Genomic DNA, 22344 nt, shown 5'->3' with positions numbered 1-22344 from the left:
TTTCAGGAACGTTACCTTTGCTGGAGGTGCCATTGGTGGGTAGGGTTTGGAGGGGAAAGGGGAGACCTTATCTGTGCAAAGACCTTTCCTGGAAATGTTAATATTGCAGGAAAGCTGAGATGCTCGGGATGGACATAAGTATCGTGCTTAATATCTCCTAAGACAGAGACTGACCTTTTTCCCCAAAGAAGGTCTTTTTGCTTACTGGGGATATGTGGACAAAGAAAATGTTATGTGTACACAATAGGGGTGTGTGTGTGTGGGTGTGTGTGTGGGTGTGCGAAAACGCCAGTGCTGAGTTAAGAGAGTTTGAAAAGACTCGTCGTGTTTCCTATCTTGGCTCTTTGGTTTTGTTTTGTATTTTTTTTTTTTTTTTTGTCCAGACTTCATCACTTACCAGCTGTGTGACCTCCAGGCAAGTTTACATAACCTGTCTGAGCCTCAGTGTTCTCATTTGTAAAATGGAAATAACAGTACCAACACTTCCTAGGGCTGTTGTGAAGACGAAGATAATGATGTAAAGCTTTTAGCCTGCGGCTTGGCCGCAAGATAGGCACTAAATCCATGGTAACGGACAGTTGGGTGTCCACGGTCTAAGGACTCTACCCGCATCCCCTGGACCTTTCCTCTGAACTCCCCCAAGTCTCCGCCCCCTTTGATTTCCGGTCATTTGAAGAGAAATTCCTCCTTTCCCCAAGTACTGGTATTAATTAATGGTCCAACCTTGGGGTGGATAATCACATTGTGTCATCAGCCTCCAGATTATTAGATATAATTTACAGGAAAAACAGACCTGGAGTTCCTCCCAGCCCCAGGACTGAGGGCTGCAAATTGAGTTTCGAAGGTTGTCGACCTTTAGACCCAGGCTGGCTTGGGCCGCAGCCCACTCTCTTCGTCTTGAAAGCCACAGCAGGCTCTTGTAATTGAGTTACCGCTTGGGATTCAGTGGGACTAATCCATCTATATAATTTCTCTGCCTGGTTTAATGCCATTAACGAAACCGAATTAAGGATCGGGTGGAGTTGGGTGGGACCAGGGGAAACGGATTCTCTGCGTGGGAGTCGCTGCCGAGTCTCCTCCGCCAGCCTGGAGCCTCTGGTCTGATTAATGGACGGCTCTGAGGACCGGGTCGTGTTAGCTGGGCCACCCACCCCAGCCCCCGAACCTCAGGGTATCCGCGCGCCTGGACAGGGGCCATGAGTGGGGGAGGGGGCGGAAAGGGTTTCCCAGCTCGCCCTAGGGCTTGTTCCAGACTCCGCCGTCTCTCCATCCCTTTCCTTGGGTCTTTCTCCCACCCCAATCGCCGCCTCTGGTGCAATTTCCGGGCAGTTTTCCCTTCTAGTTCAAATCTTCGGGGACCTTCCCCGCGTTTTGTCACCGGCGTGCCCCAGGCGACGTGCCACCCCACTCCTCCCTCTCCAGCACTCGCTCCCAGTTGCCACCTCACTCCGTTTGGTTGGGGCTGGCTCTCCTGGATGGTGGGCACTCTTTTTCGCCCAGTTTGCCAACCAGAGCGCTCAGCCCTAGGAGGAGGGGCCTGCGTGTGGGGGTGGAGGTGGGGGTGGGAGGTGGCAGCCGCCGCGGTCAGTTTCACTCTCTGCCCCAGTGACACCCAGATCCCCCAGCGCGCCCTTCTCCCAGCCGGGGAGAGCCCGGCTGCCTCAACTTGGGCGGCCGGCCGGAGGCGAGGAGTCGCCGACTTCCCTCCCGGACTGAGATTCCACCGCTCGGTGCGGGCACTTGCCGACAGCCGGAGTCCCCAAAGTGTAGGTGGCGACTAGCGCGGGCCCGGGGAGCAGAGGGGCTAACCGGGGCGGCGGGTGGGGTGGGGGGCGCCGGGCTTCGATGTCCGCGGCTCCGGAGCGCGAGCCCGCTCCGGCGGCGCCCGCAGGCCCTGCCCGCCCGGGGCGGGGGGCCCGGGGACGCCCGGCCGCCACGCTCGCCCGCTCTCCGCCGGGCTCGCCGGGGCTTTGCCAACCGGCGGCTGACGTCGGCGCGCCCCTGCCGAGCTCTCCTTTTACTACAGCCGGCAGGCGGCTCCGTGCGGGCCCCGCCCTCGCCGGCCCCCGCCCCCCCGCGTGCCCACACCTTGCCGTTTATATAGAAGGCGCCGCGGGCTGAATTCGCGGCTCTCTGGGACCGGAGAGTTCTGGGGAAGGAGAGCGCGAGCGAGGGAGCGGGCGAGCTCCGAGGGGGTGTGGGTGGAAGGGAGAGAGCAGGTAAGGGCCATCGGTTCCCGCTCCTCCGCCCGCGAGCCGCTCGGGTCCCCCCTGGGGGCAAAAGAATAGCAACCTGCAGACGGACGGAACAGAAAGAAAGGGGCGACCCTCCCCTCTCGGTTCCCCGCGGGCGACGAGCTGCGCGGCTCTGCGGTGTAACAGGCTCACTCGTTGCTCATCACATGTTCAAACATTTCCCTTTCGGGGAGGCTCGTTATTTTTAAGTGAATATTTTCGTCTTTGTTTTGATTGTTTTCAGCCTTCCTCGGGTCTTTATTTTGATGGAGTTGGCGGCCCGCAGCGGATCGGGAGGTGGGGGGGGAGGGGGCGGGGGAGAGCAGCCCGCCGGCGCGCGGGCAGCCCACCCGGGCGATTCCCCGCGCGGCCCGCGCCGGCCCGGCGAGCGGCCCGCGCGGAGCCCGGGGAGGCCGGCGGCGGAGCCGGGAGTCCCGGCCGCACCTCCCGGCGGCCCCGGGGGTTGCGAGCGCGGCCCTGGGCGGGCGCGGCGGGCGCGGGGCGCGGAGGGAGCGCCGCGCCGCTTTGTCTCTTCACTTCTGGAGCCAGGCGAGCGGCTCCTCCCGCGGCCGGCCGATCGGGCTCGCGGCGGCGGCGGCGGCGACGGCGGCTCCTCCTTCACCCCTCTCCTTTCCTCCCCACTCTCTCCTAGGCAGCGGCGGCGGCGGCGGCGGCAGCGGTGGGGGAAAAGCGGATCCCGCCCCGAGCCACACCGAGGGGAGGCTGCGGTCGCGACTTGCCGCCCTAAGCACTCTCCTAAGTCCGGCCCGCTCGGCGAGGACTTCCGTCTCCTGGGCGACCCTTGTCAAGCAAGCTGGGATCTATGAGTGGAAAGGTGACCAAGCCCAAAGAGGAGAAAGATGCTTCTAAGGGTAAGCCAGCCCGCCCGCCCGCTCGCTCGCTCCGCCGGCTTCCCTTCCCTTGGTTTCCCTCGCCCCTTCGCGTGCGCGCCGCCCTTCGGCGGCTCGCTGCCTCCCTGCCTCCGTGCCGGAGCCTAAGCTGCCCGTGACCTCTGCGACCCGGGGCGAGAAAGGGGGGCCGGGCCGCTGGGGGAGGGGGGCTGGGGTCGCACCACTTTCCCTCCTTCCTCGTGGAATTGTCGCCCCGCGAGTGCCTCCAGCCTCTTCCACTCCCCCTCTGGACGCACCGTGGTGGCGCTGCGGGCGGCCGGAGCTGCTGCAGCCCGGAGCGCCGGGAACAGCGCTGCCTGCTGCCGGCCGGCCGCCTATCCGTGCGAGTGCCTGTGTGTGCGTGTGCGCGAGTGTGCATTATGTGTGCTGCGCGGGTGCAACATGGTGACATACTCAGGAATCTGCCCCACTCTCACAGACCCAACCTCCAATCCACCTCCAACCCCCTCTCCCCGCCCCCAATGCAAACAAAGAGCCTGGCCGAGACGCGAGACCCCTCCCCCCACGCTCCTTTCCCCCTCACACCCCCTACTCCCCAAGTCTCTACCCCCTCCCCAGAAGGCGGGAGCTTGCAACCTTCGACACGCCGCGTGCAAAAGTGAGCAATCCGGGTGCCCCGGCGCCGCCCGCGCTGCGCCTCGGCAGCGCAGCCTCGCCAAGCCCCGGGAGAACAAAGGCTGTTGTCCCCTCGCCACTAGTGCCCAGCGGGAGCGGGCCTCCGCGGGAGGGGAGAGTCCCCTCTCTCCGCTGTCTGGGGTTCAGCCACCTGGCCCGGGGCTCCCGGCCGCCGGTCCCCCGGAGTGTGCGTCTTGGCCTGGGGCCTCCCACCGGCGGGTTGGGGAGGCGCAGCAGAGAAGGGCTCACACTGGGGAGAACTCAGAAGGAAGGGGGGGTGGTCTCCCCCGCCCGCCCCAACCCCCGCCAGCGTTAGCTGTTGCCTTGCTTAAGGACCCGGCTTAGCTCAGGGACGTAAACTGGAGGTAGCATCCTTGGAGACCCGCGTGCAGGGAGAGGCGCAGAGAGGGGTGTGGTAAGAGCAGTTGGGAAAAGGCAGGTGCCTTGGATTCAAGTGTCCGGAATGGCTATAGAGGAGACACTGGAGCGGGTCGGGCCGGCTCTGAGGGCCCCAGGCACACTGAACCGCAGCGACCCACACCGAGTCCAGAGTCCACGCTGCGGAAGTGGGGCTGCAGCGAGGGAGCCCCACCTTTCGTTCACGGGGCCCTAATTCCTCCCTGCACCCTGGGGCCCCCTTCCCTCCCACTCCTGTCCCTATTCCTTTTTCTCATCTCCTCCTTCTCGCCTCTCCCCATCTCAGAGCTTGCTTTCCCGGGAGATTCTAGGGCAGCACCAGCCCTCCCCCGCTGAAAGTTGTCAAAGTCTTCAGCTCAGGGCCTTTATCCTTGTTTCTAAATGGAGTCGATCTCTTCCCACTAGGCGAAGCGTTGAAGAAAGGCCCGGAAGTTTGTAGGGAGTATAGATCCGTTGTCCTAAGGGTCTGTGTTGCCACTGGCCTGGCTCAAGGCTAGAGTTCAGCCCCTTCGGACCGCTCATAGCTGCTGGCTGTTGGAGGTGCGCAGATGAATTGAAACAGTCACTTAGAAAGTAGAACTCTTGAGTGTCCATTTCCAGAGCTTTCCTAATTGTGGTTTGTCTTAAACAGGCATTTGTACCTTTAAGAGAAAATGACTTCAGAGTTGTTAAAAGGTTTTGTTTTGCGATGAGGACCCAGAGAGGTAACCAGGACCCAGAGAGGTAACCACAATGGAAGAAGATTGTAGCACCACATTGATCTAGGGAAGTGATTTCCTTTCTGAAGCTGGGAGTATTTCAGGTTTGTTTCTGGAACTTTGGTTCCTGATTTCCAGCAGGTGGTTACCTCAGGTTTATTTCAGGTGACCTTTGGGAGGACCCTGAATCCAAATTCACTCGTGGAAAGTGAGTTGGTGGTTTAGGAATGTAATTTCCAATCGTCCAGAATGGAGTAACAGGTCTGGAAACATTAGGACAGGTTTTTGTAACTCCATGGTGAAAATTTTTACTAGGCGTATGTCATAACATTTTCTCATGTTGACTCACCACATTTGAAACCGAATACCTCTCTGCAGGAATTATGTAATTAGCATTTGGAATTATGGTTGTAATTAGAAGAAATTAAAGTAATTTGATAAGGCAACTTTTAAGAAGGGAGTTACCTTTCCCTAGGAGATGGGAATCTTATGGCTGCTGAGAGCAGAAGTCCCATTTTTGCCTCCGTTGGTTGTTGAATTTAGAGCATTTTGAAAATAGCCAGTGTGTAATACTCGTTAGTATTTTCTCCTTTCAAGTATGTTAAAAGCCTTACCCTACCAGATTTTAAAGACTACTTTTTCTGTTAGAGACGAAAGATACCAGCTCTATTTCTATTTTTAACGGAGAAAGTTTTCTGACCATATTCATAAAGAGGTTTGGTTATTTACAAATTTCCTACGTATGGGCCATTTTTGAATTTTTTTAAGTTTAGGAAACTCACGTGCACACCCTTTGCAACATGGCGAGATGTAGGATTGAACATTTAACAGATACTTTGAATATACACACATTTGATTTCGAACAACAGTGTGACAGATGATGGAATCAAGTCAGTCATTTGAATGAATTTCATAATCTGTTTTCAGAGCCTACTGTTCATTTAAATTCAGCCTCCCACCCCATCATTTGGGGTTCATGCCCACAGCCTATCGTAACTACATAGAAGATTATAGTAGATTATAGTGTTTCCAGAGTTTTGAAAGCACAGATAGTAGGTAATCAGTAAGTTATTTTGTGCTGCTGAATGAAATAGAGCTTTCAGAGCACATAAATTGCCAATTGTCTTTAAATGATGTTTTTTTCAACTGGTTGAGGTTACGACCAGTCTCAGTGATGGGCCATGATCTTTTCCATCATCTTTTCCCTAACGTAGCCAGACAAGATAGTCTGTCCTCTTTTGTGGGTGGTGGGGAGGGGGGCGGGGAATCTCGGTTCTGTTTGAAACTGTTAAAATGGCCTCTTGTGTAGCATATCACCTTTCCCGCATTTATTTCGGCTTTGCATGAAGTTTTACGTTGGCAGATGTGTATATAGCTAGTAGCACTCAGCTTCTGAACAGGAGGACCTGTTTCCATTTCAGGGAAGAAGAAAGCACAACATTTGTTTGTGGAAGTGGATGTTCACTTAGCTTTGACTCACCCTTCTTACCCTGTCGCATAAAATCTTTTCGGCAGTTCTCTGTTGGAAAAGCACTCGGTCGAGGCTGTGTCTGGTTTATTGCAACTGTGTTCTGTGGCATTCAGAAAACATGTAGCCTCCTGCTACAGATAACACCAAATCATCCCTGGACTGAGTAAAAGTGCTAGCCAAATCTTGATTTCCAAAGTGCCATTTGGCTTGCAATTACCTGCCGGGAGTTGGGTGTGTTTTTTGAACCACCTTTCCCCCCTTGTGCTTATGGAGAGCCATCTCAGCCAGGCAAGTTTCAAGGCCACGGGACGTGGGCTGTGGATTCTCTTGGTGAGATGGTCTGGCGTCAGGCTGGTGATGGAAGACAATTCCACACATAGTCCAAGAAGCCACTTGCACAGCTGTTGCTATAATGGATTGTGGTGCCAGCGTGCATTTACAGGCACGGCTTTATTTTCTCCTCCCTTCCTGGCCCTTTCCAATAGCGTCTCTAACCATTCCTAAGGACAGGGCATTGTGGTCAGGCAGCCAGCATGTCAAGTATTGAACCCCGAATGCCATTCCAAAAGATCATCTTGGTCTTGGTGGATTACTGTAATCACTTCTGTCAAGTGTCTTTCTCGGCTGTGGGCCCAGCGAAGCAGGTGTTTAGAGGTATCTTACCCACAAGAAATCATGACGTTGGTGACCTCTTCTTGAAAAACGAACAACCATAATCTACCTCTTGCTTGTGTAGGGACCTGTTTTTTCACCTTGTGAATAAAATCATCACGGACCAGTGGTTTTATGGAGTGTCATAAACGCCATGTTTTCTCCTATGCCGAAAGTGATCACCGCCTCGGTGAGGGTGTGTGGCCAGGGAGATCTCGAATCAGGAATGTTCGTCTCTTCTTGGGGATAGGTGCAGAAGACACATCACGCTCCCCAGTGCTCTTCCTTAGCAGCTTCAAGTTGGGACATGGTCTCTTTGCAGCTGTGCTGCTTCATGTTCAAATCAACTCCTCATTCTGGGAATTACAATCAACACGGAACGACCAGAATGTGTTGGAGCTCCTCAAATATATCCAATAAAAAGGCTTTCTAGTGTCTGCTTCGTTATGGCTTATATTTTTGGAGTTGAGAAATTTGAAAGGAATAGAAAATAATTGCCACGATTAAACAATTCAGGGAGAGAAAAAAAAAAAACCCATGAGTTAAAAATACTTCGGGTGGAGGGCATCCCCCACATCTCTTACCTTGCCAAACCTAACACGCTCTTTGAAACGTAAAGATTCGGCAAATACTGTGGTTTTAGTATTTAGTAGAGGAGACAGACGTCTGCATAAATCATTGTCGACAGTCACCAATTTCTGTTTGCCTCTCCAGAAGACACATTAGCCCCAGGATTTCTCAGCACAGGCTGAGGAGTGGATTTCACGTTTGTTGTACTGAGTAACGTGATTCATCTTAGTCCGAGCCAACTTCTCACGTAGCTTATCTGTTTGCGATATACTGGTTCTACAAACGCACTTGAATCGGATTTCTGACATCTTTTTAATGCGGCATTCTTGTCACTTTGGTGAATGCCATATCTTGATGAAACATTCATCAGGGATGTGGATTTCTGGGTAAATGCGTTAATTTCCTGCAGAAGGTGAAATAGTATATCGCAATCATTATGACCGCCTCTCCGGCCTGCGGGTCTAATTTCGCCTTGAGTTGGCAGCTTGTTTATTTTTTCTCTAAAATAGTGTTTTCCAGGGTATTAACTCTGAACATGGGAGCTTCCTATTAGACAGGAGAGAAGTTCTTGATTCTCAGGGTATGATGGAAATGGGGACTATTCTATTAAGGACCTGGGTTTGTAACAGACATGAAGCCCCAATTACGATGACCGTATGTTGGGATTACTGGAGGTAAAGGCAGTCCCCACGCCCTACTCGTGCCTCTGCCCTTCGAAATTGCTTTTAGTATTGATTTTCAAATGGAAATGGTATTCGTGCCACTGGCTAATGACCTCCATAGGCAAAGGGCAGAGGGTAGTAGGTGTCCCTGATTCTTTTAAACTCTGGCAGCACCCCCGGCTTCTGTTGGTGGAAGGTTTGGGTTGATATCCTAGGAGGTGCAGTTGGGCTGGAATGAGTCCGGTTGCTTGCCTGGCCCGCCTGCCCTCACCCTTCCGCACAGACCTCAGATTTGGTTTGCACAGTCCCTCTTTGGCCTAAAGGAATTCTCAGCATGTGTGTTCTTTCTGGATCCTGTCAGGAGGGCCGAGGAAGAAAGGAAAAAAAAAAAAAATCTTCCGATGAAAGGCAGGCCTGGTCAGAGGCCAAACTGGAAAAGAGTTAATTAAAAAAAAAAAAAATTATGAACTCAATTTCCTTTTGTGTAATTGAAGATTATACACAGTACCATACACAGATCTTAAGTGTGCATCTTGATTAACTTTGACAAATGTTTACACCCATGTAATGAGCATCAAAATCAAAATCTGGAAGGTTTTCAGCACCCCAGAGGGTTCTCGCGTGTTCTTTTCTCGTCATTCCCTCTTCAGAGGCAACTTCTCTTTTGATTTCTGTCACCCTGTTTTAATTTTGCCTGTTATCGAATTTCATATAAATGGAATCAAGCAGTATGCAGTCTTTGTTTCTGCCACCTAGTCACCTCTCCTTTCAGGACCCACTTAACACCCTTTCTCTGGTTTCTTGGGAGCCCCCCCTCCCCCGCCCCCCACCAGGGCACTCAACAGGGTCTTGGACTTGGCAGGCCCATGAGGAGTACTTGTGGAATGATCTTGGCCAGATAAGGATTTCCTTTAAGCAGGGGTAGGTTTGATTCAGCATTTAATAGCAGTGCCAGTACTGATCACAGTTACGATTATAGTAGCTTCTAAATTATCGAGTGCTTATTTAGTAGCCATGTATTATTTTTACGTATGTCCCATTTAATCCTCACGACAGCCAAACAAAGTAGTGATTAGTGTTTGCGGACTCAGAGATGAGAAAGTGAAGTTTACAGATTGAACATAGCGTGACGAGGTCACATAGGTCGTGGGTGGGACCTGACACAGTGATTGGCGTTGTAGTGATTAGTGAATGATGGTGCAATGCAGGTACCAAAACTCTTTGGTACTGTGCTATGTTCATTTCCAGTTTATTGTCAGATCAGAAAGCTGTGTGTTAGAGAAAGGCTCAGTCTCTGTCTCACTGTGGCTTAATCCGATAGATGCCTGGGGATACTTACATCTTCATTAAGGATTGCCAGAGGCAGAGCTTAAGGAATTATCGTCTCTGGTTGACTTTCAGACACCTTGGTTGGTTGGAGACATAATTTTGGTTAGAGTCTTAACAGTTTTTCTAAGTACGAAGGGATTTGACGCGAAATCTCCTGCATTCTTCGTAACAGTCTATCCAGGATAGATATATGCCATATAATCACTCCCATTTGACAGAAGAGAAAACTGAGCCTCAGAGACTGAGGCCAGCCTGAGGTCACTTAGCTGGCAAGACGGTAGAGGGTTTGAGCCAGGTCTGACCGACTTCAAATCCACCTCTTAAACCCTGTGTCATAGCGCTCCCTAGGCATCACAGGTGATTCTTTTCTAATCACAGGTTTGCACAGAGACAAAATGACTTCCTGTTGGCCAGTGTGGACATGATTAGGAAGAGTGTGCCTATACATGCACGCATGATTGCTCCAGGGCTGTGGTTTTTATGCAGCTGCATGAATCGCTGAACATCTGCTGAGTGACTTTTCCCTACCAGGCACTGTGCTGGGCCCTGGGTGCACAGAGATGAGAGAAACCCCGCCCTGCCTTGCGGTTGCCCTTCATTCTCTTTGGCCTTGGACATCCTGCCTTTTTACTTTTCATTGTGTGTCTTCCTTCAGTTGGTCCTGACTGCGAGTTTTCAGACTTAAGCAGCCGTCAGTTTGAAAATAATGGTGCTTTGCTCCAGAGCTGCGTCTGAGAACTTGCTTCACCTGTGTTCTAAAGATTACACTTCCTCTGAATTCGCTGCTGGGTAAAACTCGCAATTGTTTATTTTTTTCCCCCTGTTACATGGCATACGCTTTCAGTCTGTCTCTTGTCAGAATCCTGTCTCAGTTCCTTCTCTTTCTCACCCCTACCCTATTCCCTCTCCCTCCCTCCCTCCCTCTCCTCTTTTCTTCCCCCTCCTTTTCTTGTCAACAGATGTCAGTGGTTTCATTAACAGAATGAGGTTCCTTAGGGGATGCTGGGCGCATTGGAGGATTCTCATTTCTGGATTTTCTCCCTTGATAGCTATATTGACTTGAGTGAAGAAATCCACCCCTTAAAAGGGTAGCTCCGTGGAAGAGGCTTTTCACTACTTATTATGTAACTCATTTTAAATGGAAAAAATACAAAAAAAGTGTGAGCTTTACTTTTTATACTATTTATGCTGCCTTCAGTTAGATAATATTTCCAAAAATATATCTCGTTAATGGAGACACACGCCTTGAACGAGCATATTAATTATAGTTCTCAAAGTTCGGAAGCATGTAGTTGCTGTTCTGTGGAACCCGTGTTTAACAGCTGTAATTAACGGCGAGGGGTGTATTGCGTGGTTATAGGTAAGTTGAATAACAAACGTGAAACCCGCTTCTCAAAAATCCCTCCGAATTGTGGAGGTAGCATTTCTACTGCTCTTGAACCAGGGAGGGGGGGGTGAGTAAACAGATCGAGTTCCTAAAATATTTAGCTTGCTGTTAAAAGTAGAAGTAAACAACCCAAAGCAGGCAGGCTGAGCGCAGTTCTTGAATATGCCTATAGATATTTTCAGAATCTCCTTTCAAGCATGACTTTGAAAGTATTGTGAATTGACCTGCTTATTTTGCCTTTGCCTTTGATTCTCTGTGTGTGTGCCTGCCTGTCCCCTGGCGGGGTGGGGGGGGGGGGGTTGAACATTAAGACTTCCAAGAGCTCTTGGATTTGCGCGTGGTTTCCCGAGCGCAGGGAACGATGTGAGAGCCGTTCTGCTGGAAGCAGGGCCGGACGCTCCTCGATGCGGTCGGTCCGGGGAGTATTTGTTTTGCGACTAGCTGGGGGGGGGGGGGGGGGGGGGGGAGCCCGGACCGTAGCCCTGACCGTTCTGGTTACCCGCGTCCCTCGGTCGCCGCGGACCTGGCCGGCGGCTTTATTACAGACCTCAGTGTGCTCATTAGCCTCGTGATGTGGCGGCTGCCTAAAAAAGAAACACGGAAAAGTTGTGTCACCGAAGGTGAAACTTGGCGAGGTGCTGCTCGGGCGCCGGGCATGACGAAGCTCCTTCCAGGCGGCGGCGGCCGGCCATGCCCCCCGGCCCGGGTGCCCGCGGCCCGGCCGGCTGGCGTCGGGACGCCGCGGAGCGAGCCGCGGCCGGGGCAGGGCTCCGGCTCCTGGGGCCGCGGCGGCGCGGGCGGCTGCAGGCGGGGGAAGGGCTCGGCCTCGCGTCCCGGCGGCGGCGGCGGCGGCGGCGGCGGGCGCGCGCTGCAGCCGGTGGGAGGCGGCCTTAAGATGGTGGCGGCCGGGCGGGGCCCGGGGAAGCGGGGCCGCGGGTCCCCCTCCGGCCGTCAGCGCCGTCCTCGCCCTCGCCGCGCCCGATCCACCGGCCGGACGCCCCGCGGGCGGACGCGGAAGGCAGATCCCAATCAAAGCCTTGAAGTCGGGGGCTCGGCCAACGCGAGAGCTTTGCTTTCTCCGGCTGATGGTCAATGCTAATTCGGTTTTAGCTGCTCAGAAACCCAGGATGCGTCTTGAGCAGTACGTTCGTTCGGGCCCGATTTGAATTCATTTGTGTGCTTTTGCCTTGCCTATGTTTCATCGCACCGATTTTTGTTTTTCCTCCGGATTACAAGAGAATGCACGTTTGCGGGGGACAGTTTGGAAAATCTTAAGAGCATAGATCAGAAAATCTCATCCAAGGGTTCCTCCTCCTAGGTTAGGCTTCTGAGATTTTCCTTCCAGTCTTTTTTCTCTGAATTGTAGCATGCATGCATATACGTGGGTAATTCTCCTTAAGTATGTGTGGGATCATGCAGTATATACTATATACCCTGCTCTTTTCTCTCAACGACATATTAGAATGTTTTTCTGTGTTGTTCAATAATCGTCCACACCGTCTCTTTTAGTGTGTGCACTCTGGGTGTGGACTTGGGGGTGATGAAGGAGAGAAGGTGGTTTTGTGCCCTGTGCGAGTGAACAGTCATTCTGCACCACCCAGAGAGCCATCTCCCTGGGCTCCACAAACCTTACTGGTATTTCATAAATGTGCATATATGAATGTGCATGTGTAAAGATACACCTATGCATGTGTACATCTGTAAATATAAAATGCATGTAGACAAACAGGCATATGTCTAAATAAATAGACACGCAATATACTTAGAATAAATCCTGGAAGGACAGACACCAAAAGGAATCTCTGGGTGGTTGGCTTATAGAATATTTATAGTTTATTTTTATTTGTACTTTGTCTCTACAGTGAACATATGTGATGATACTGATCATATAATAAAAATAATATAAGCAACTTATTGCTCATATTCTTGTCTTCAAACTGCCTTTTCTGCCCCAGCTCCTACCGTTGCTTGCTCTAGAATGCTCTACCTATTATTTCTTCGTGTTATGATTCTTCACGTCCAAGCTTACGCCACAGCCTCCAGGAAGCCTCTCTTGCGCCCTCCCGGCAGGAACTGCTCACTCCCTACTCTGGGCTTCTGGCAGTGTTCTGTCCATGGGCTATTTTGGATAAATCTCATGATGAACTTTTCACCTGCTTGTGTTATAGCTCCCCAACTAGATTGTAACCTCTTCAGGGGCCCTTTTCCCAAAACACTGGCTCAGTAAATGTGTTACTTAACCTCAGTGGTCAGCATAGCTTCCTAGGTTTCTTTAAATGTTCCTTTACTTTGAAACTCCAAACCATACCAAAAGCCCTTAGAATGACAGCATCACTCCATCTGGATTCAATATTGCTAGTTTAATTTGGGACATAATTTCTACTTTACAGCAGGCCATCTTCCATGTAAAAGTGGCTACACGGTTAAAAGCATGGATTTTAGAGATCTGGGTTCACATGTGAGTTCCTGTACTTATTCACCGTGTGATCTTGGGCAAATAGTCTTTGTAAGCCTCTCGAAAACGGGAGACAGTTACATTTTTCTCACATGCCCTATTTTATTTATTTTTTTGTTCAAAAATTTTTAACTTTGTTTGTTTGTTTGTTTGTTTATTTATTTATTTATTGTGAGAAGTGGGGTGGGGGGAGGGGCGGAGAGAGAATCCCAAGCAGGCTTTACACTGTCGGCACGGAGCCTTGACGTGGGGCTCGAACTCACGAACCATGAGATCATGACCGAGAGTAGGACGCTTGACTGACTGAGCCCGCCGGGCACTCCTCACATGCCTCTTTTAAAGATGGAATGAGATGTGTGGAAGACATCAAAGACAGTGCCAGCTACATAGAGTTTGGTCGATGGGGATATTGATCCTACACGACTAAGATAGTAGCGATTTTCACATTGATTATTCGAGTTCAAGGGTTGTTATTAGCAGGCTTGTTGGCCATAGAAACAAATCTATAGATTCACACATTTGACAGTCACTCTCCAGTTTAATGGATTTTAGTTATACTAATTCATGTGTTCATATTTATTGGACTTCCTGTGTTATGCCATAGACACTGCGGATACAGTGGGGAGCAGAATAGATGATGGTCTGCGCCTTCGTGGAGCTGACATTTTGCAAGTTTGCTCTGAAGAAACCGAGCTATCCTTGTACCAAGTGCCCTGCTCCGTGTCGGTCCTATGTCAAACAGTGAAGGACCTGGTGCCTGTCGTGGCCACCGGGGCCCCGGGCAGGCCAGACTGCCAAGGGGGTAGCCTGCAGGGGGTCAGACACACGTTACTCATCTTCAGTCCAGGGACCGCTAGATGAGAGCTTCCAGAACCTGCCTGGGCATCGGCCTCGCTTCCTGTCACGTACGTCCCCCCACCATGAGAATTTGATTCAGGAGAAGCTTAGGAACCTGTAGTTTTCAATAAATCTCCTCAGCTGAGTCTCAGGCACAGCCAGTTTAGGGGTTTACTGCTTCGGAGCACTGTTTCTCAAGCTTGCCCGAAGAATCACCTGTAGGGTTTGCTAGCAAAAAACAGGCTGCCTCCTTCCTCCTGATCTGCTAAATCAGAACCTTAGGAAGAGAGCTCCATGATCTAAGTTGTAAACAAGTGTCTAGGACCCCTGGAAATTCGGTGTAAATGCGCACTTGTTGGCCATTGGGGTCCATAGCTTTCAACTCCTTCTCAAAGGGCTCAGTATCTCCAGAACTTTCAAGTGAGTTGGAGCCCTAAGGTCTCGGCCCATCATTGTTCATGAACTGTGTGATGGGGTCGTCCGTTTCCTCCTGGGTTGAATTAAATAACCTCTCACTTCCCCACAGCCCTACTCACCTTGCGCATGCAAACGTTCCGTTTGAGAGCCTCCTCCTTTTTGTTCCGGGCTTCTCCCTCTTATTGGCAGTATCCATTCTTTTCCTCACTGCCTCCTTTGCAGGAGAAACTAAGGAAGGAAGAGAATTTCACAGCCCGGACGCTTCCAGAGAGGGCAGGGCTGGGGGGGAGCTTTGGGGGTGCTATTAGAATGGCAGAAGTGAATACTCAAATAATTTGACCGTTCTGGTGGCTTGAACCTCAGTGGATCTTCATGTGGTGGGCTAAAGGGGGTGAGAATAGGGCTTCTCAGATATCCGTTTGCCAGTCCAGAGCAGGTGGGCAAGAGAGCTCCCCTTCTTGGATGCCACTTTCCCGTCTATATCTGGCAAGAGGTGGGAGTGTGAGGGAGGAGTGTGAGGGTTGAGTAAGGGCTAGGTCCAAGCAGTGTCCCTGTAATTGGTTTATGACCAATCAAGTGCATTGACCTACCACTGTTAGTTACTTTGAGTTATAAATGGTTTTTATTTCCCCTGCTGGAATTGGGGGTTCGGGCTGTATAGAATGACCTGGTTTGTATCACAGGAGCCTTTGGGACTTTGACAGATTTCACCATTTCAGAAACATGCAGCTTTCTCCCTCCACCCCACTGGCCATAAAAGCAACCTTTGAATTTACAGAACAAAGAGCATGTCTTTAAAGGGCAGCATGCCCTAAAAGGGAGGAAAGGAAGAGAGCCCATCCTCTTTTCTGAGGCCGTTGTCTCCAGACGAGCCACAAAACTGAATCCCTGGGAAAATCTTGTATTGATTCTCAGTGCACCGGAGATCTCCCTAGGATCTGAAATTCCTGACAGAAGATAATGAACTTGTTCCCCTGCTTGGAGCCCGAGGCTGAGTTGCTTCGTTTCCGTGGCTGGAGGAGATAAGAGTAGTTGCCTTACCAACCAAGAGTGAGATTTTCGCCAGGGCGCGGGGCTCCTGACCATACGGTATATAGGTGATTCTCCGTTCATGGAAGCTGTACATATGCAGATTGGACCCAGATGGCGAATGGGAGGTAGTTACAGTATTGAAGGAGCCCCTGTCTTATGAAAAGTTTTTCTTTTCATAGCACCATCTCCGGCGTATCTGAATGTTTCTTTGGGGATCAAGGATTACTTGATTCAAAATAAAGAAAGAAAAGCTAAGCCTGGAGGCGTCTCGTTGAAGCATTTGGGTCTCCCACAGTTCTAAGGTATTGTCCAGAGTGGCCGTTTTTGCTTCCCCGGTTGTTTTTGAAAAATTTTATTTCTCTTTATTTCTTTTTTACTGTGGTAGGAGAGCCAACATAAAATTTACCATTTTAATGATTTTTTTATTTTTTATTTTTTTTTTTGGGGGGGGGAGTGCAAGTGAGCAAGGAGCAGAGAGAGAGGGGGGAGAGAGGGAATCCCACGCAGCCTCCGCACTGACAGTGCTTGAGTTAACCCGAGGCGGGGCTCGGACTCACCAACCGTGAGATTATGACCAGAGCCAAAGTCAGATGCTTGAGGGACTGAGCCACCCAGGCGCCCCAGTGATCTTTAAGTGCAGTTCCAATGCGGCGTTATGTTCTCCAGCCTTCACTACCATTGCTTCACAGGTTCTTAATCAGGGATTATAGTGGCTGGAAGGCACCATAAAAGCCATGTGATCCAACTTTCCCATTGCAGAGAAGAGGGAATCAGGCTCACAGAGAGGCAGGGCCCAGGCCCAGGGTCATAGAGCAGGTTACTGGCAAGGTTGTAGCTTGGTGCATTTCCTCGTAACCACACCGATAGGCCCGGGCAGGTGGCCTCCTTTACCCGACTGATAGCAGAATCAAGGATTGGCATACATAATTTAGGATGCTTGCTGACTTTTTTAAAATCAAGTAAGCAATCAATTGTTATGATTTAGAGCCAGAAGGCCCTTCAGACGCCCATCTAGCCCAGATTCCTAATTTAAAATATTGGCTCTATTTGCTATTTCTAAATCCAAATTGAACTACAAAAAAGATGCTAACATTCTAATTTTTAAAATCTGGGCAAATGCTCTCCTCTGAATTCTCTCTTCCAACGACTCCATGGCATCCATGGTTGAAACCAGGTCCTTTGTGGGTGGCTGTTATTAATAAGCTTTCCTTGGGATGTTTACAGTAACTACTGTGACCTAAATAAGATTGCTTGTATTGTTTTTCCCCCACGAAGGCAAGAACATTTTTAAAAAGCATGTTGATCTCCTCTCATTGGACTTACCGTGACCAAAAGAAGTGAGGCATTGCATTTTTTTTTTGTATTTATGCATTAAATGAAGAAACTTGCATTGGAAGGAATAGAGTATTTCTATACAACTTAAACATTTGGGGCCTTTGTATACTGTAACCACTTTTTCTTAGAGTAGAGGTTCAGGACACTCTTCTAAGTATCATTATAGCATGTTCCTTTTTTAGTATTTTATTTCCAGTTGTGGTGAAATACACATAACGTAGAATTTACCATCTTGACAACCATTTTAAAGCCTAAGGTTCAGCGCTGTTAAGTATATTGACATTGTTGTGCAGCCTGTCTCTGGAACTTTCTCATCTCGCAAAACTGAAACTCTGTACTCATTAAACAATGCCCCCCACCCCCAACCCTTCCCCCAGCCCCTGGCAGCTGGGGCTTTCTGGTTCTAAGCCCCCTAAGCAGCTCTACTTTCTGGTTCTAAGAGTTTGACTAGATACCTCATATTAGTGGAGTCATACAGTGTTTGTCTTTTTGTGGCTGGCTTATTTCACTTGACATAATGTCCTCAAGGTTCATCCATGTGGTAGTGTGTGTGCGTCAGAATTTCCTTCCTTTTAAAAGGCTGGATGTTTCAATGCATGTTGTATTAGGGCTCTCCAGAGAAACCGAACCTACCTGTCTACATCTATATATGTGCTTATACACATGTAGATAGATAGATAGATAAAGGTACATATGAGTATTTTTTAAATTTTTTTAACGTTTATTTATTGTTGAGAGATGGAGAGACACAGAGCATTAGCAGGGGAGGGGTAGAGAGAGGGGGAGACACAGAATCCGAAGCAGGCTCCAAGCTCTGAGCTGTCGGCACAGAGCCCGATGCGGGGCTCGAACTCACAAGCTGCAAGATCGTGACCTGAGCCGCAGTCGGTTGCTCAACCAACTGAACCACCCAGGCACCCCATATAAGAGAGTATTTATGACAGGAATTGGCTCACGTGGTTATTGAGGCTGAGAAGTCCCATGCTTTGCTGTCTGCAAGCTAGAGAACTGGGAAAGCCGGTGTCATAACTCAGTCCAAGTATGAAGGTGTGGGAACCAGGGGGAAGCCAATGGCGTAACTCCCAGTCTAAGGCCGAAGGCCCGAGGGAGGGGGCTGGCGGGAGTCCCAGAGTTGAAAGGCCTAAGAACTTGGAGCTCCAATATCTTGAGGGCAGGAGAGAGGTCAGGCATCCCAGCTCGAGAGGAGATAGGGAGAAATTGCCCTCCCCATACTTTTTTGTTCTAGCGGGAGCTCTCAACGTAGTGGATGATGCCTGCCCACGTTAGCGAGGGCCATCTTCTTTGCTTGGTCTATTGACTCAAATGGTAATATCCTCCAGAAAACACCATCACAGGCACACCCAGAAATAATGTTTTGCCAGCTCTCTGGGCATCCCTTAGCCCGCTCAGGATGATGCACAAAAGTAACCATCACATATGTGTATACCACGTTTTCTTTATCCACTCAGCTATTAATGGGCATTGGGGTTGTTTCCAGCTTTTGGTTTTGTGAACAATGCTGCTGTGAATGTGAGTGTTGATTCTTTTATTTTTTTAGTTGATGGGTGAAGTTGTCTTGACATATTCAGTTTGGGGGGCGCCTGGGTGGCTCAGTCGGTTAAGCGTCCGACTTCAGCTCAGGTCATGATTTCATGGTTTGTGGGTTCAAGCCCCGCGTCGGGTTCTGTGCCGACAGCTCAGAGCCTGGAGCCTGCTTCGGATCCTGTGTCTCCCTCTCTTTCTGCCCCTCCTCTGCTCATGTTATGTCTCTCTCTCTCTCTCTCAAGAATAAATCAACATTAAAAAAATTTTAAAAATTTAATATACTCAGTTTGTCTCTTCAGTCTTTAGTCCTAGGTCATCAAGGTAACATGGTGAGTATAGAGAAGGAAGAGCCCAAACCCTTAGGGACCCAGAGAATTGAGGTCTTAATGCAATGATGTGCAGGTTTGAGAACCATGAGAAGAGTGAATAGGGCTTTTCTTGGTCCTCTTAGGTCTATTTATTGTTTATGATGTTTTCTTGTACAGTGATTTTTTTTTGTAGAAATAATTTAGTTCCTCTGTGATAGCCTCCAGACCCTTCATCCCTGCATTTGGAGTGGATCGTGTCTTCCTGCGCCCTTTGCAATTTGTTTCCATTTCCCTTTTGCTTTGTATGTCTCTCCCACTATACTGTAAACTTCCTGATGCTATCATTTGTCTCCGGATTCCCCGTCCCTGGGACAGAGCCTGGCCTGCAAAGCAAATGCAATCAATGCTGGTTTGAATAGAAATTTGACTCATTCTGTCATTTGGAAAAGTTTAACTTCCTAGTTGGTCTTGGAACAATTTGACATTTTTATTTGTTTTCTCTGCTTCTTTTATGTGTGAGACATGGCTTATGTTCAGGAGCACAAATTAGGTTTAAATATATGGCAATTAAGTTCTTTTCTCAATCCTTTTTGGGGAATGGGAGAAACACTTGCTGAGTACTTGGCATCAGATAGGGGAAATAGCCAAGCCCGGACTTTAGTTTTGATTTGTGTAGGCCCCTCTGATCACCATCGCTGTGTATTCTCCCTCCTCCCAGCCACGTCTGAAGACGGTGTGCGCAGGTGTGGTGTGAACCTTTGTGTTGTGCAGCTAGTGCTGTGAGCGCTGTATTTGTATCAGGGCACGCATTTCCCACGACACCTATTGGCTCCTAAGCCGTGGTTTTCATGCCCCCGCCCCCCACCTTCTGAACGCTTCCTAGCTTCCTAACATCTTTATACGTTTCCAGAAATAGAAATCTCCCAAAGCGGACTCCGCTTTCTTACAAAGCCCCTCACGGTGTTTAATATGTTCTGTTTCCCGTCGGCGGGCAGAGAGTGTGCAGTTGCGTTTACCTCAGGTGATAGGCAACGCTTTAGAAACACACACCTGGGAACCTGGACACCGTTCATTCAAAGAGCACGAGCCATATGGCAGGCTCGGTGCCAGGCACCCGAGAAACCGATGAGGAAGAGAATCCCTGTTCGGCTCGCGCGGGGCTGATGGCAGGAGAAATAGACAAGGCAGTAGTACCCGGAGCGGGTCGATGGAGAGTTCGGGGAGCTCGTGGGAAAGGCAACTCCCCTTGTTCGGCTGGGAGTCGCGGTGGGAGCCCTAACCCAGCACCCGAAGATGGGTAAGGGTTTGCCAGTTGATGAGAAGGTGGAAACGTGTCCCCGATGGTGGGAGCGGCACGCGCAGAGCACGCAGGTTACCTACGCACCAAAGGAGGCTGAGTATTCGAGAGGAGTGAGCCACTGTGGTCCCAGGGGCAGCGTTTGCGTGTGCTGAATTGTGCCACTCTCACGTCAGCGGACTTTCCATTGATTCCAGTATTTAAGCAGGAATACCAAAAATACCAGTTCTCCATGCAGGTTCCCTCATTGGAAGCAATATGGGAAGAGACAAGCTACTCGGAATTGAAGCAGGTTCAGTGATAAGGTAATAATGTACATGTGTTAAAAGTAGCTTTTTTTTAACGTTGATTTTTCAGAGAGAGAGAGAGAGACAGAGCACAAGTGAGGGAGGGGCAGAGAGAGAGGGAGACACAGAATTCGAAGCGGGCTCCAGGCTCTGAGCTGTCAGCACAGAGCCCTGCCTGGGGCTCGAACTCATGAACCACGAGATCACGACCTGAGCCGAAGTCGGACGCTTCACCGACCGAGCCACCCAGGCACCCCAGTAATGTACATGTTTAAATGCCAGCTGGGAGCAGAACCGTGGGACATGATCTTCTTCAGTGAACAAAACTCATTAGATTTTAAGTGGAATCCTGCTTGTTGCTGATGTTCCTTTTTTTCACTGCTAGGACCAAAAAGACTCCTTAAGTCGAATTGATATTTTACAGATAATATCATTCTCAAGAGCTTGGGGTACAGTCAGGCAGGACCCAACTCATTTCTGACTCCAGGTTACATCTGTTGGTGCTCATCTTTTTTTTTTTTTTTTTTAAAGTTTATTTATTTATTTGGAGAGAGACAGAGACAGTGGGAGTGGGAGAGGGGCAGAGAGAGCGAGGTAGAGAATCCCAGGCAGGCTCCACACTGTCAGCATGGAGTCTGATGCGGGGGCTCGAACTCACAAACCCGTGAGATCATGTCCCAAGCCAAAACCAAGAGCCCGATGCTTAACCGACTGAGCCACCCAGGCGCCCCTGTTGTCTCTCATCTTTGACTTTAGCAGTGGCATGAAAGTAAATGGGCTTTCACAAATATTGCCCAGACGCTGCCACATAGAACTTTCAGGACGGTTCCATTCCTATCACTTGTTCATGCACTGAACACGTCTTGGGCACCAGCTCCATGTCAGGCTTGATTCCAGCTGCCAATGACACAGAGGCAAACAAACCATAGATGGTCCCCGCTCTCACGGGGCTCACAGTCTAGTGGGCAGGTCAGATAAGGAAATAGTCTGTTGGGATAAACACAGTGTGAGCACTGCGGTAATAGAAGCTTAGGACCCTGTGCAAGGCCACAGGAGGGCAGGGAACTCCGCTCTGAAGGGCCCGGGGAGGCTTCCGGAGGGAAGGGTATTTGAGATCAGAAAAGTGAGTTCAGAGCTGGGCAAGCAAAGAGGAGGGGGAAGAGCATTTCTAGCATTTCCATAACACCACATTTGAAGACAAATGTGAGGAGTAGAAGGAAGAAAGAGCAAGGGAGAAGGAGAGAGATTGCAAATATGAGTCTAAATGTGGAAAATTGAATCGCACTCGCTGTGATTGGAGACGCACGAGACACGCCTCTGGTAGGCAGGGGCCGCCTCACCTGGGCATTGAGGGCTTGGTCAGGGTGAGGGGCTTGAATTGCATGTTACGTGCATTTGGGAAGCCTTTAGAGGGGGTTGTACGGTGGGGAGCCCCGTGCTCTGGTGTACATTTTACAAAGTCCTGTGTGGCAGGAATGAAGGTCAGCGTCTTCAGATTTGAGCGCACAGTTCAGGGGTTGGAGGATATTGAGTTCAATGCTAGTAATCACAGGAGTGGCCCGTTTACATCTCAATTAAGGGGGAGAGAGGAGTCGAGAATCATGACCATCATGTTTCTGGAACTCGGGTCCACCTCTTGCACTTACACGCCATGTGACCGGGCAGTACCTCCTCTCCTCTCCGTGTCTCCTTCTATTCATCTCCTAAGTCGCCCCGGTGTGATGGGTGTGATGGCAGACGGTTTCATTGCAGAAATGAATATTAGGAGATACTAGGGTTATTATCATACCGGGGTGACTTAGGAGATTATCATTGGTGACTGATAACCCTGGTATCAGTCGCTTCTAAAGGATGCAACAGATCCTCAGTAAGTGTTGGTCAAACAA

At 50.0% G+C, this 22344-nt stretch overlaps 1 protein-coding gene across 3 annotated transcripts in view; it reads left to right on the top strand.

The window, feature by feature from the left end:
* The first annotated feature begins 1606 nt into the window (after positions 1 to 1606).
* FGF13 (fibroblast growth factor 13) overlaps positions 1607 to 22344 on the top strand; it is a 442307-nt gene continuing 421569 nt past the window's right edge. For 2 of the 3 annotated variants that reach the window (XM_053201749.1, XM_053201747.1), the window contains exons 1-2: positions 2107 to 2219; positions 2887 to 3106. In XM_053201749.1, coding sequence (XP_053057724.1) covers positions 3058 to 3106 — 49 coding nt within the window. In that variant the 5' untranslated portion in view covers positions 2107 to 2219; positions 2887 to 3057. Of the gene's footprint in view, positions 1765 to 2106; positions 2220 to 2886; positions 3107 to 22344 lie in introns of those variants that run through there. The other variant, XM_053201748.1, reaches the window with a different exon arrangement.

This window comes from Acinonyx jubatus, chromosome X (assembly GCF_027475565.1).
Source record: "Acinonyx jubatus isolate Ajub_Pintada_27869175 chromosome X, VMU_Ajub_asm_v1.0, whole genome shotgun sequence".
NCBI classification, from domain to species: domain Eukaryota; kingdom Metazoa; phylum Chordata; class Mammalia; order Carnivora; family Felidae; genus Acinonyx; species Acinonyx jubatus.
The sequence above is the reverse complement of the archived record's forward strand: the minus strand, read 5'-3'. Positions and strand labels throughout refer to the sequence as shown.